Genomic DNA, 15395 nt, shown 5'->3' with positions numbered 1-15395 from the left:
TAGCTCTAGGTCAGTGATCACACCATCGTGATTATCTGGGTCATGAAAATCTTTTTTGTACAGTTCTCTGTGTATTCTTACCACCTCTTCTTAATATCTTCTGCTTCTGTTAGGTCCATACCATTTCTGTCCTTTATCGAGCCCATCTTTGCATGAAATGTTCCCTTGGTATCTCTAATTTTCTTGAAGAGATCTCTAGTCTTTCCCATTCTATTATTTCCCTCTATTTCTTTGCATTGATCGCTGAGGAAGGCTTTATCTCTCCTTGCTATTCTTTGGAACTCTGCATTCAAATGGGTATATCTTTCCTTTTCTCCTCTGCTTTTTGCTTCTCTTCTTTAGTTACTACTATAATTCCAATTTTCCAGCTGAGAAAACAGAGGCACAAGGAAGTGATAAACATGGTGCCCTGTTGTAGGTCTGGATATGAAAGTCGGATTTTGTGGCTACAGTCAGTTCTCCTAACCATTCTGCTATAGAAGCATCTACACTCTGTTCCATTTCCTTACTTCAAACTTAACTCTTCCACGCAATGTAGACCAGCTTTGCCCCCATCTCACCACCAAAACTGCACTTATTATCCAAAACAATCTATAGAGATAAGTCACATGGTCTTAGTGGGGACCCCCCCCAAAGAAATTGGCTCTTAAGAGGCCCCCAAATTCTTAGCTATTACAATGGCTTGTGGTCCTCAAAGTGCCATGGTAAACAGATACACAGTGTATCTGTGGTATTAACATTTCATAGGGGTGGACAGTTAGGAAGCAAAATGTCTAAAAATATTCCTTGGGCGGGGGGGGGGGGTGATAATTTTAAAAGAAGTTGAGAAACACTGTGTAAATTAAACACTATACTCCTTATCTTGCTTTACTTCTTGGCAACATCCAACACTATCGACCATTCCCTTCTTTCCAAAACTTGTTCTTCTTTTGTCTTTTGTGATATCACTCCCCTTGATGCCCCCAAAAAACCCTCTGGCTGCCTCCTCTCAGTCTCCCTTTCTGGCTCCTCCTCTACCCACCCCTGGAATGTTGGAGGTGCTCAGGGATCTGCTCTGTTCTCAGTGTAACACTTTGCAGGTGATCGAGTCAATTTGTACAGCTGATGATTTCCAAATTTTTATCTCTAGCTATGATCTCTCTTTTTAGCTTTAGTCTCCCATATGCCCCTTCCCACTAGGAATGTTCACTTATATTTCTGCAACATGTCCTATTTGACATGTCTAAAATGGAGTTCTTAATTTTTCTTCTAAACTTATCTCTTTCAAAGTCTTCTCCATCTCAGTAAGCGGCAACATCTTCAGGAGTCATCTTGATTCCTCTTTCTTTACATCCCTTCCAACGATCAGCAAGTCCCCTATCTATCTATTTGTCTGTCTATCTACTTGCCCTATCCATATATCTGTCCCTCAATCTTGCTTTCTAGAATCCATTCTTAACATAGTAGCCAAGTTGTTCTTTTCAAAGCAAAGACACCTGGTCACTAACCTGCTTGCAACCTTCCAGTTGCTCCAAAATAAAACCTGTGGCCTAAAAGACCTCCCTGGTGGCTCAGTCAGTAAAGAATTTGCCTGCAATACAGGTAGACCCAGGTTCCATCCCTGGGTCAGGAAGGTCCCATGGAGAAGGAAATGGCAACCCACTCCAGGATTCTTGCCTGGAGAATCCCATAGACAGAGGAGCCTGGTGAGCTACAGTTCATGGGGTTGCAAAGAGTTGAGTCGGACACGATTGAGCAACTACAAAAGGTTCTGTATAGGCTTGCACCTGCCTACCTCGTTGTCCTCATCTCACACAACCTCTCCCCTCATTATACTCCTATCACACAGCCTTCTTTCTATTCCTTGGCTCCTGGCTCAAGGTCTTTGCACTTGCTGTCTCTCAGATCCATCCATCTGGGCCACTCTGCCTCCCTCCCCTTGGCAGCTTTTGCTCCTCGTCACTCAGGTCTCCCCTTAAGTATCACCTCAGAGAGTCTCTGGCCATTGACCTGATCTAAGTAATCTCCTCCTGGGTCCACTTTCCGACTCATTGTCCTGTTTCATTTCTTCATGGTACTTACTTAGAGCATTCCCCACTTCTCCTGTGAGCTCTTTACCCCCATCTTCCTCATCCCTCTGAATGAAGGAGCACTGTATTCTTATATAACCCTGCCTCCATGGCCACACTTCACTGGTCCAAGGCGGGCTCCTCACCCAGCTGGTCCAGCGTCTTTCCTGGGGTTTCTAGAACTGGAATTGAGAAGCAGAGCTGATTGTTCTCTAATGACAGGCATCTTACATCAAATTCAGGGACTGTTAGTGGTCATGTGTCCAGTCATGTGGAGGAAATGACTCTGTAAGAGCAAATGACACTCACATGATTAAGGGAAGAAAGTTATTTTTGAAAGTTTTCTTCTTTTTTTTTTTTTTTTGTTCTGGTGGTTTCTAGGGTCTAAATTAAATTCGAGATGCTTATAGAGTCGAGAAACTTTTTGCATCAGTATTTTCTTTGAAAAATTATAAAAGACTAGACAGATTGAAGCTGCTATTTATCATGTCTAACATTACACTCAAATATAGATGCTTAATTTGTGCTTTTTGATGATAAAGGTAACAAACACTCAACCTGTAGAATGGGAGAATAGATATTTTACATTAAATCACTTAGAACTGGAATTGAGATACAGACTGAGAAAATGGAATTAAAAGTTGCAGAGACAAGTGATCAGTGCTGAGAAGACTTAGTAAGACTTTTACGTTCGTATATTATAAAGCACCAAATCCTTCTGCTGCAAAAAGCACATGCTCAAAGGAAGGGCTGGGGAAAATGTCCAACGTTTTAAAATGACTTGCCCCCCTTTATATTATTATTAAGGTTCATTTAAATCTTTATAGAAACCAAGCCAATGCAGCACATTCTAATTCTTTATAATTATGCAAACTATGTCCTGGGCCCTGTGTGGAGGCCTAAGAGAAGTTAGAGACTCAGTCATTAAGGTGTTCACTAAAGGAAAGATTTTTTTTTTTTTAAATACATAAAATAAATGGCTGGGCTTTCCTGATGGCTCAGTGGTAAAGAATGTGCCTGTCAAGCAGGAGACTTGAGTTTAATCCCTGGGTCAGGAAGATCCCCAGAGAAGAAAATGGCAACCCACTCCTATATTCTTGGCTGGGAAATTCAATGGACAGAGGAGTCTGGTGGGCTACAATCCATGGGGTTGCAAGAGTTAGACACAACTGAGGGACTAAGCAACAACAGCAAAATAAATTACTACCATATAAGGTAGCCAGGCTTTCCTGGTGGTTCAGACAGTAAAGAGTCTGCCTGCAATGCAGGAAACCCAGTTTCAATCCTTGGGTCTGTAACAGAGCAGAACAACCCACTCTAGTATTCTTGCTTGGAGAATTCCATGGACAGAGGAGCCTAGCAGGCTATAGTCCATGGGGTCGCAAAGAATCGGACATGAATGATTCGACTTAGCATGCACGCATATGAGGGAGCTATGATGTTTCTATGTGAGTTACAAAGCAAGTGCAATGGTACCAGGGCTGGGGTAGGAGTTCATGGGAGAGAAAGGTCATATTCAGTTGCCAGAACCAGGAAAGGCTGCGTGACTGACTTAGGCATTTGAGCTGTACCTTGGAGGATGGGTAGCCCTACAAAGGTCAGAGATGGTATGAGGAAGCATCCAGCCTTTGAGAATGGGACAAAAGCATACTTGGCATGAGCACGAAGGACAGTGAACAGCAAATGAAGGCCTGAGCTCAGATGGTTGGCAGGAAAACAACAGAACGTCTGTCTATGGGCACCGCTGTGCTGGGAAATTGGGAGGTTCAGGGCACCGTATGGTATGCTCAGTTTCAGAAATTTTAAGTTTGAGATGACAGCACATTATCCCCTGAGGCTGAACAGGAGGTAGTAGAAATATGGGGCTGGTGTTTGAGAGGCATGTTTAGACTGGAGATGTTAAATTTAGAATGTAAAGAGCCACATTTTAAGACAAGAAGCACAAGTGTGGCTTGTGCGTTGTTTGTAACATGGACCAATGAGGGCCACAGTGCTCTAGTGTCACTGGAAGTCACCATGGTGCCACGAGACGTGACATCAGGATGACCCGAGGATGAAATCAAACCGAAATGGGAGCCCTTAGGTCCCTGATATGTTCGATTCAGTCAAACAACAGTTAAGTGTGAAGCTGATTTCTCTGATCCCTCCCTCAGGTTTTTGGAATACAAGCATGAGCCCCAAGGGCTTCCCAGCACACTGCTTTGGCTCTGTGGGCCACTTCTTCACTCCTACAATTGAGGTTCCAGCTGCTGCCTCTTCCTTTCCTCCAAGCCTGGACACAGGCTCCAGAGGTAAGACCAGCTTATGTCTTAGGGATGATAGAAGGGAATTATCACACAGAAAAGAAAAACCTCAAGCTGGATATTAGCTATCACTGCTCCTGACACATTAGCCAAGCTCCCCTCAGGGGCCCTAGTGGCTCACTCTTCCTTTGCTCCCTATCCTGATGCTCTGCTAAGGGGCCAGCTCACCCCTGTGTGCCCCCAACCTAGAGTCCAGACCTCTAACTCACACCATAGTTGCAGAGAGAAAAGCAAGTCTTTCTCTTTCCTGGTCCAAGGCGGCCTTCCTTTCCTACTCTGGGATTACTCACAGTAGAACCATGGCTAGCTTGACTACAGGAGTCATTTCACCATGTACATGTATATCAAAATATCATGCTGTACCTCTTAAATCTACACTATTTTTATGGAAAAAAAAAAACCTCAGGAGCTTCCCTGGTGGCTCAGTGGTAAAGAATCCACCTACCAATGCTGGTTCAATCCCTGCTCTGGGAAGATCCCAGGGGATCGAAGGAGCAACTAAGCCGGCGCATAGAAACTACTGAAGCTCCAACTTGAGAGTCCGTGCTCCCCAACAAGAGAAGCCACTGCAATGAGAAGCCCATGTACCGCAACAAGTGAGTAACCCCCGTTCACCACAACCAGAGAAAAGACTGCACAGCAGTGGAGAACCAGCACAGCCAAAAGTAAAATATATAAATAAAATTATTTAAAAAACAAACAAACAAACTCGGTTTCTTCACAGGGATGTCTGACTTATCTTCATCCATAAAGTGGATGAAGTCATAACAGTAGTCAAAAGTCATTTGAAGAAGTTGGAGACCTTCAGATTCAGGAATATTATGTGCAAGGGATGTGGGAAGTGGGTACAGGGCCAGGGTGGGAGCAAGCCCAGTCCCAAGCTTCTTCACTACCTTTTCTCTAGCATCGTGTTTTGGTTTCTCAGGATCAATGAGTAAACACTTGGACAAAAAAACACATCATTTGAGAAATACAAAACATATAAGCTTCAGGAAGAGTCTAGTCTAAATTTGTATTTAGGAGAAAAATTAAATTATTTATGCAAAGGAACAGTCCTGCTAGAAATCCTCCAATTTACATCACTGAATAGAAACATCTAACATCCCACTCATGAATGCTTACCTTTCTGGAGCACTTACTGTAAGCTGAGGTCTTTTTTTAATTTTTTGGCCATGCTGTGAGTCATGTGGGATCTTAATTCCCCATTCAAGGATTGAACCTGGGCCCCCTGCAGTGAAAGCTCAAGTCTTAAACACTGGACCACCAGGGAAGTCACTGAGGTTTCTTATATCTCCATTTTGCAAAGAAAGGAATTCAGGGACCAAGGACACACTGCTAATAAATGGTACATCAAGATTCAAACCCAGGCCCCCTGACCAGTCAGTATATTTAAACACTAAATAGTATTTGACGTACTAGGAAAAACAACTTTGTTTAAACCGTGGTGAAGTCACTCTTTTCTCCTGGGAAATTTGTTTAAGAGCCCTTCTGAGAATTTTTCATAAAATGGTATCATGGTCATCATTTGTACATAAATATTTTTGACACAAACATCCTTACTCATTAATTCAACACATGTTTCTGATTTCCCTGATAGCTCAGTTGGTAAAGAATCTGCCTGCAATGCAGGAAACCCCTGTTTGATTCCTGGGTTGGGAAGATCCGCTGGAGAAGGGACAAGCTACCCACTCCAGTATTCTTGGGCTTCCCTAGTGGCTCAGCTGGTAAAGAATCTGCCTGCAATGCGGAAGACTTGGGTTTGATCCCTGGGTTGGGAAGATCCCCTGGAGAAGGAAAAGGCTACCCACTCCAGTATTCTGGGCTGGAGAATCCCATGAACAAAGATGTTTTTGACACAAACGTCCTTACTTATTAACTCAACACATGTTTACTGCACACCAAAATCAAGCCGTGATACTAGGCATCAGGGAAGATGCAAATATGACTTCTTATAGAAATTAATAATCTAGCAAGGAAGAGCAAATAAAAGAACACAATTTGATGAATATCGTGGGAAAGGTGAAAAAATTGGTTGGACGTTCAAAGTGGAGAGATACCGTGGGGAACTTTCGTGAAAATGGTAGCAGTTGGGAAAAGTAAAATAAATATAAACATAAAATTAATATAAAATAAAAAAATGAAAAATAGACATCTAAATAAGGGGGATAAAACAAAATGAGGCATTATTATCAATATATCAGCACTGGGACTTCCTTGTTGGTCCAGTGGCTAAGACTCCACACTCCCAATGCAGGGGTCGGAGGTTGCATCCCTGGTCAGGGAATTAGAACCCACATGTTGCAACTAAAGATCCTGAGTGCCACAACTAAGACCTGGTGCAGCCCAATATTTTTTTAAAAAACGATAAAGATACCAAGACTCCTCCAGCAGACACCTTTCCTCCCTTAAAATTATGAACAGTTTTTATGGATTTAGATCCATTGCTGTAATCATGGCTAAAAATAGCTATTCTTAGGAGCAGTGGTACAAAAGGCCGTACTCAAAGTACCATCTCCTCTGAAAGGATAGTCCTTTGTCACAAGAGTGCCACTCTCTAGGGGCAGCGTGGCCACTCCCAACTGACTCCCTTTTACTGATGTTTGTAATGTGTGTCAGCACGTTGCTATCACTGTGCAGCCCTTATTAGACCGTGAACTACAAGATTCCCCGAGTGATAGTCTGTGAGCCGTTGATCAATAATTAGACTTTCGATAACGATAGTGCCCTTTAAACTCTGGAGTTCGTAAGTGGCACAAAATGTGATTCTAACACAGACTAGACTCCCTCACGCTTAAATTTCTCTAGTTAAGTTTCTGGCCCAAATCTGACTTTAGCGACAACGCTGCTAAAAAAAAAAAAAAAAAAAAAAATTCCCAAGTGGTCATCGAAACGCCTCCCCTCCTTCTGGACTACGAATCCCATCGTGCATCGCTCCCACCTCCCCTCTCGCGGAGGGCGGAGCCTAAGGCGGGGCGGCCACGGCGGCGGCCGGTGCATTCTGGGTGCTGTAGTCTGGAGCCCCGGCTGCCGCCCACGTGGTGCTGGTGGAGGCTTCTCTGGGCAGCGGCTACCGCGCTGGGTTCACGCGCCCCCCGGGGGAGTGAGGCTCGGCTGGAGAGGTGCGCGGCGCGGGCGGCGGGGAAAGCGGAGCGGCCCGGGTCTTCGCGACGTTTTTGCGACAGCGCGGCCGCGTTCCGCGAGTCCCCGCCCTCCGCTCTCTGAGGAGGTGCCGGCTGTTGTGCGGCGCTGCCTTTCTGTCTGAGTGGACGGCAGAGCGAGCGAGGGAGCGAGCGTGAGCGTGTGTTAGCGCGGCTAGGCGCGAGCGCCCGAGGGAGAGCCCGCCGCGCCGCCGCCGCCCGCCGCGGGGGCCGAGCGCGCGGCCGGAGCGCAGGAGCCAGAGCCCCGGAGCCCGCGGGGACAAGGGCAGCGACCGCGCTCCCCACCCCCAGCCCTCGTCCCTCGCCCTCCTGCGCCCCCGGGTTCCTCGGCGTGTGTCCCCCCACCCCACCCCGGCCGGCCCCCGCCCTGCCGCCCCGCTGGATGTCCCCGGCGCCCTCGCGGGGCCTCCTCTTGCTCCTGCCGCCGCGGCCGGGCCGGCGCTGCGGCCACCGGGCGTAGAGCGGGCGGCTTCCCGGGGGCCGCGGCTGCCGGAGCCTCCCGGAGGGCCCCCGCCCCCGCGCCGCGGCGCCGCGACCCCCGCTCCCCGGCCCCGCCGGCCGTGACAATGGACTATGACTTTAAAGTGAAGCTGAGCAGCGAGCGGGAGCGGGTCGAGGACCTGTTTGAATACGAGGGCTGCAAAGTTGGCCGAGGCACTTACGGTCACGTCTACAAAGCCAAGCGGAAGGATGGGTGAGTGTCGGCGGGGCAGGTGGGCAGTCTCCCGCGGGCCGGGCTCCGGGAGGATGTGGTGCCCGAGGGGGGCCGAGCCCGCGCGAGACCCCCACCCCCACCCTGCGAGCCGGTCCAGTGGTCTCCCGGCGCCGCTCGTCGGGAGGAGGAGCGTGTGACCCACGGGCTCTGTACTTTTCAAGGGTTTCGGTGCCAGATTTCTTTAAATGTTCCTTATAAAACGTCAGCTTAAATGATGTTGGAGGGAGGGGTCGATTTATTAGGGGACCCTTCACCCGCCTCCGGACTGACATCCATCAGCCCGGAAGGGAAGCTGGGATCCTTTCCTCCGCACAGGTTGGTGATGGATTTAAGACCCCATTTGGGTTTTATTTGTGGGGAAGAAAGCAGCAAGTCAGGGTGGTTCTGAAGAGTTCCTCCCGGTGATCGATCACCTGCGGCAGAAACGTAGCAGTTGCTGTTTCGCTATCATTAGCTGCGAGTTTTACCTAGAACAATGGGGGTTTGGTGCAGGGTGGGTGGTGGGGAGAAAGGCGAATGACAAATAGGGGTGTCTTATTCAGACCCCCCCCCCCGCCAGTTTAGCAGTTGGCAAGGAACTTAAATAGTCTCTTTGCTTTAAATGTTCTTACCTAGAAATAACTTAATTAAGTCTATGACTGGTAATGCTCCCAATTTAGTTTCCTAAACCGGCAAGTGAACTGTTCATTTTTCCTTTGTCAGTAGATGAATGTCTTGTAATGTTGACAAAAGAGAAGACATTTCTTAGATGAGAAATATAATCTATTAACTCCTAGTTTTCCTCTTGTAAAAACGGATGTTGTCTTTCTCACCTTTGACACTATAGGAAAAAGCTGGAAAGGACGTCAAAGCTTATATAATCTTTAGATTTTATTATAAACAAAGTGGGTTTACTTGAACATCACTCTTAGTTTGGTTAAGCTGCTGTTTAACGTTTAAAATAATTGCTTTTTTCAGCCAATTAGATGGGAGAATATGTTCACAACGGTATTAGTGCTTAAAAAAATGAAACCATTCATTCACAAAGCTGAAGTTACCTGGGTTGGGGGGAAGCCATATTTATAAATACTTAAGTATCCTCAATATTGGAAAAGGAAGGAGCTATGTATTCAATATTTTTCTTAGATTTGCTGAGGTATCTTTCTGAAATAACTTAAAATGGACTCTAAGGAAGAAGATAGTAATTCTAATTAATTTGGAATATAAGTTTCAGTGCTTGTATGCAGCAGTAAAGCAGTACTGGTATCTGCAAAGATAGGGAGTTGAGCACTTGATCCTGTAGGTGCTGCATGTATTCACAAGTACTTTTAAGTGGAATGGATAGTTGGGTGACATTTGAGAAATCAGTGTCTGGAGATACTGCTGACTCTTGCTTAATTATGTTTCTCATTGAAGTATTACTCTGTAATAAAGTACATATTTTAAAAATTATCCTTGTTAACTTCCTATACAATGTTTTTAAGAGCCTTATGCCTTCTCCCTGTCCCCCAGTATTATGTAATTTGGAGCATGTTCATAAAATCCCCGATCCCATGAGGTTAGACATTGTAGGACATTTGACCAGTCTGTCATCTGTTCTACAAAATTCTGGTGACCTTAAATTCTCTTTGATCTCTCTGAAAAAACCAGTTCTATTTTCATAAATTACTATTTTAATAAAACATCTAAATTTTATTAACTTTGATTTAACATTTTATTAAAAACTGTAATATTGTTTACTGGCAGGAGGTACTTTTGATCACATTTTATATCTCGTGGTCAAGTTTTCACTTAGGCTAAGAATAATTTTAGGAGATTTAAATTTAATCTGTACAATTTTTAAATGGATGGATGCATGGTATATGAACATATCTTTGTCATTCATGCTAGCCAGGTAGCCTTGCTTTTGGAAACATTAACTTTTTGTTTATAATTCTTTGGGCTTGTTTTTCAGTAGCCATTAATGATTTTGTTCATAGGAAGAACTATTTTTTAAAAAATGGATCAAATGTCAAGAGAGTTTTAAACTTACTTTCAACAGTTTCTGTGTTCCAGAGGGAATATTTTTCGGTTTGGCTTCTTATAACCTCACTCTGGTAAAATACAGTATTATATTTATGAAGCTTGTTTGATCTTATGTCAATGAAATGTAATTTAATGCATTTAAGTCCAGGTAAAATAAAATTTGTGGCTATTTAATCTTTTATAAAAAGATGATCAGATAATTTGGTTCTAGTATTGATTTATTTTCAAATGAGATTATATATTCTGCAGCTGAAATTTCAGAGAACTCTAGGATCCCAGACAGTAACATCTTCAAAGAGAGTACTCAGATTTAAATAAAATGAAACAAATTTTGTTTTGATGTCAGTTCATTTCAGTTACTCAGTCACTCAGTTATGTCCGACTTTTAGACGCCAAGGACTGCAGCATGCCAGGCTCTCCTGTCCTTCACTGTCTCCCAGAGTTTGCTCAAACTCATGTCCATCAAGTCGTTGATGCCATCCAACCATTTCATCTCTTGTGTCCCCTTTGTCATTTGGCTATTAAAATGAACGTATGTAAATGTATCTTTGATGTTGTCCAGCGAGCATCGTGGACATCCTAGACATGATTAATTAGTAAAGGAATTTATACCAGAGGAGTTAGCTTCTTAAATTATTGTTTTAGGAAATAAACAACGTGGTCAGTTCTTTGATATTAAGTAGTAGTAACACTCTCCTGCCAGTATACTAAGTATACCAAGGCATTTTAAGGAATGTGGGGAAGGGGGAGTCCTTTGAAGCCTGATTACATACAGGGAAAAGGGATCTTTTATAATTCTGTTAATTTCAGGTTCTAGTAGAGTTAAAACATAAATGTACAATAAATCTTGGGAATAATTTGCTCTCACTGTCACCATAAATAAGATTGAGCATGTCCTTTGTGCCTTAACACCAAAAGGGTAGTCAGTGGCAAGCAGGGTGATTGGTTTTCTTTCTGAGTCAATTGCTTTTCCTCTTTGCAGAATTTAGGCAACCAAACCTGTCTTGTTCAAAGGAATAGAAAAGTGTGAGAACCAGAAAACAATTTGTGTGTTTAAATTCTAAGCTGTCATTATTGGCACTGGGCATTGTAGAATTTAAAAATTGATTTGGGGTAAGAGTTTGATCTCCAAAAAAGAAAAGCAAAAAGAGTTTCTTGAGTAGGGTTCCTAGTCTTCTATACTTTATGTTCAAAAGAACAAAAACTGGGCTTGGGATTTGGGGGTTGGATAATTGGGATTGTGTGTGTGTGTGTGTGTGAGAGAGAGAGAGAGAGAGAGAGAGAAAGGTAGAAGGGAGGAGGGAAATACACAGAATACATTTGTTGGGGGACTTTTGTAGACAGCACAGAGGTTAGTAGACAGAAATAGTAACAGTAGTAGCTAAATTACTGAGTGAATCTTAGGATGTGGGCAAAGCCTTGACAGCCATCATCTGTAGAATCCTCATAGGTACCACACCAGTCAGTTGTGTTTTTTCAGATTTACAGTTGAGGAAACAGGTTTAAAGTTGAAGCAAATTTGTCCATGATTACATGACTAATTAAATGTCAGAGCTGGAATTGTGGGGTTACAAGCAAGTCTCTTACTCCAGAACCATGCGCTTAACCATCATGCTTTGTATTAAGATAAATATAAGCATAGTCATGGGGATTTGGTGTTTTAGGGAGTCATTTCAGAAAGCATGAGTGCCTTATCCCTGGGCTAGTCTTTTCGGTTAACTTATACTTTCTTAGTATGTTTCTGAACAATCTTAGTTTTTTCTAGTGCTGCAAAAGTAAGTATATACAATGTGGGTGTTTCTATTTACTGTGTGTGTGTGTGTGTTAGGATGAACTGTTAAGCTGGGGAGACTGGAGAATTGAATGTGAGTTCAGACTCTGCCTCTGATCACCAGTGTGACCCTGGGCAAGTCATTTGTCCTTGTAGACCTTTGTTTCCTTGTTAGAAGATTACAGGGTTTCAGTTGATAATTTTTTGGGACTGTAATTTGAAGAAGTAAAAATCATGACTATAAAATACTTTCGCAAGATCAGGTAAACAACTACTAAGACAAAACTTTTACTTTAGGCAGTAATATACTTCCATTTCTTAGTCTCATGCTTTAATGTGGATTCTCATCAACCGCCAATGAGAAGACAGGTAACTTCCAAAGACTTGTCAGCTCCCACACCTAACATGTCTTTTATCCCACCGTAGCATCCCCTCCTTTTACCTGTGAAGATGCCGGGTTCGTGTAGCTCTCCCACTCTTGTGCACCACTTGTTTGGTGACTAGCATGAGAGACCCATCTGATCTGCACTGACCCTGTGAGTCGGCTTTAATTCCTTAACTGTGATCAGAACTTGGTTGGAACCCTATCTTCCCCTGAAGGATTCTTCTAGTTTTCTTCTTAATATCGCCGAACCCAATATCTAGCTTGAATTTGATTTAAGTATTTCTTTAGATGTCAGACGTGGCAAATCCAGCGTGTAATCCTTGTCACTGGGGATTTTGCATGTCCAGTAAGGACTATTCCTTGTAACATTTCAAACCTGTGATGGAAAGGGATAGGCGGAACATTGTGCGTTTCTTACCTGCTGGCCGTTGAACTCACCTGCCTTACATACTCGGTGAATTTATATCCACAGGTTAGGCCACTCTGAGGTGTCATTCTTAGATCCCATTTTCTTAATAGCAAGACTGGCAAATTCGTTTGGGATTTGTTTGATTGTTTTACAGTTTCTTCTAACATTGGAAGAAATCCATCCCCTCATTCTTTCAGCAAATATTTACTGGATGCTTCTGTCTGCCAAGCACTGTCCAAGGTATTGACAGTGGAAAGATGAGTAAAACACTCCATTATTTGAGAAGATACCTGCTGAGGAAACAAACATGTAAATAAGCTGTAGCCGTTTAATAAGCACTATGATAATCAATACCAGGTGCTCTTGGGACACAGACATGGAGCTCCCACCTTCTCTGCTTTCAGGGAAGCCCCTCACAGAGGGCAGCACTCTGTTGACTGTGAAAGGACAGGGAAGGTCTCGAGAGGACAGCAAGAGTGCTTTTTGTTGTGCTCTTACAGACCCCAGCACAGGTTGTGGGTGTGGATTCTTTCTTCCCATGCCTTTCCTCCTCATATCTGTCTGTTGCCAGCGTCTTGAAGCTCCTGCTGTATGCGTAGTGCTCCACACATGCTCTGCAAAGGTTCCCTTGTCCGCATTGAACCTGATGAGGCCCCGGTTCAGCACAGGGATAACTTTGTCAGTATGTAGGTGGCGCAGTGGTAAATAACACCCCCTGGCTCGGTAAATAACCCCGCCTGGCTCGGAAAGATCCCCTGGAGCAGGAAATGGCCACCCACTCCAGTATTCATGCACGAAAAAAATGCCACAGACAGAGGGGCCTGGCAGGCTACAGTCCATGGGGTTGCAAAGAGTCAGACACGACTGAGCACTTTAATTGTCTCTGAGGCAGTTTGCCACCACAAGAACATTGGTGCATCAGAGCACAAGCAGCCTCTGAAGTCCAAGTTTCTGGTTTAGGAGTAGCTCTCATGTGTGAACTGCCACGGCAGGACAGCCTTTGGCTTACAGCTCCCAAGAGCAGATGATCTTCCTTTGGCCTCACCTCTGTTAGGAGTAGGGAACCAGAATTTTCTAGCTGCTGAGATGGTGGTGGCAGTAGATCGGAGGGGGAATTCCTCTAATTGGGACTCTTGGTGGTGTGAAGAGGTGGTAGGGAGGGGGCTTCTTCCGGCATACTGAATATCAGCCAGGAAAACAGAAATAATGATATATTATTATAAGTTATTGTTGGTCATTTGCAAACTTACCTGCTTTTTCAAAAATTTGTTCTCTTGGCAACTGTGTCCAGAACTATGATTTACAGACACTTGAAATATACATATGTAAGGGAACTGTATATGCCAAATGAGTGTTGATAAATATATATATATTTCCCTGTGGCTGTGTCATCTTTGTTGTTATGTCTTGCATTGTTGAATGAATCCTCGTTGTCTGGTTTTTTTTTTCATGCTTTTTCTGTTCTTAGCTGCTGCTGCTAAGTCGCTTCAGTCGTGTCCGTCTCTGCTGCTAGAGAATGGAAATCCTACTGTCCTTAGCTCCTTCAGAACAGTTTGTATATCCTTTCCTTCACAGCAGTTTAAGTAGGCCTCGGCCATCTCTTTGAAACTACTGTGATACTTTTTGTCTTTAAGTATCTCCTGTCACCCCAAGGCAGTTCTTGAAGTTGTCACCGAAAAGTGACTTTCACTCGTTATTTTGATCTTAATACTTAAAGACCCTTTAGTATAATTTTCTCAAGATTCTTTAGTGATTGTCAAAGTCACAAATCCAGCCCCTGCTGTTGTAAGCTGCTTTTACTGATAGAGTTATGTCGTTCAGGTGTGTCATCGCAGAAAAAATGCTGAGAATCCCCTTTTTAAAACTGAGATATATCACACTGCATAAAATTCACCTTCTCAAAGTGTGCAGCCCACTGGCTGTTAGTCTGTCCACAGAGCTGTGCCATCATCACTGCTGTCTGTGCCAGGACATTTCTCTCCTGTCAGAAGGAACTCCACGTCGGGTTAGCGGTCGCTCCACAGCTCCCCTTCTGCCCAGGCCCTGGCAACCACCCATCTACTTCCTTTCTCCCTGGGTTTGCCTATTTGGAACATTCCATGTAAATGAAAGCACACGGTATGTGGCCGTTTGTGTCTTTACTTAGCGTAGTGTTTTCAGTATTCATCTGTGCTGTGCACGTATCAGTATTTCATTCCTTTTTATGGTTGAAAACTATTGCCTTGTATGGATAGTCCACGTTTTGTATATCCGTTTATTACTTGGTGGACATCTGGATTGTTTCTACTTCTTGGCTGTTATGAATAATGCTGCTGTGAAACTTCATGTGCGAATTATTGTGTAGATACATGTTTTGGGTTTTCTTAGACATATACTCAGAGTCATATGGTAACTGTTTAGCTTTTTGAGAAACTGCCAAATGTTGGAAAGCAGCTGAGAACCACTTTGAGTGACTCTACCTTGACTTTGGTTTAGGACCAGGATTTGTCCTTTTTCCGCAAGACCTGGACACCTTAATTTCCATGACACCTTATTCCCAGGACATTGTTGACACACTAGTCTATATCATAGAGATTCTGAAATTCAGATTAATGCAACTGCT

The 15395-nt window shown here is 43.8% G+C and overlaps 1 protein-coding gene across 3 annotated transcripts in view; it reads left to right on the top strand.

Moving 5' to 3' along the window:
• The first annotated feature begins 7474 nt into the window (after positions 1 to 7474).
• The window catches only part of CDK8 (cyclin dependent kinase 8), a 73037-nt gene continuing 65116 nt past the window's right edge, over positions 7475 to 15395 (top strand). Inside the window, exon 1 of one of the 3 annotated variants that reach the window (XM_070800259.1) lies at positions 7475 to 8203. In XM_070800259.1, the coding sequence (XP_070656360.1) occupies positions 8076 to 8203 (128 nt within the window). In that variant the 5' untranslated portion in view covers positions 7475 to 8075. The remainder of the gene's footprint in view (positions 8204 to 15395) is intronic. The other 2 variants (XM_070800258.1, XM_070800257.1) reach the window with 2 other exon arrangements.

Source organism: Bos indicus, chromosome 12, assembly GCF_029378745.1.
Source record: "Bos indicus isolate NIAB-ARS_2022 breed Sahiwal x Tharparkar chromosome 12, NIAB-ARS_B.indTharparkar_mat_pri_1.0, whole genome shotgun sequence".
NCBI classification, from domain to species: domain Eukaryota; kingdom Metazoa; phylum Chordata; class Mammalia; order Artiodactyla; family Bovidae; genus Bos; species Bos indicus.
The sequence above is the reverse complement of the archived record's forward strand: the minus strand, read 5'-3'. Positions and strand labels throughout refer to the sequence as shown.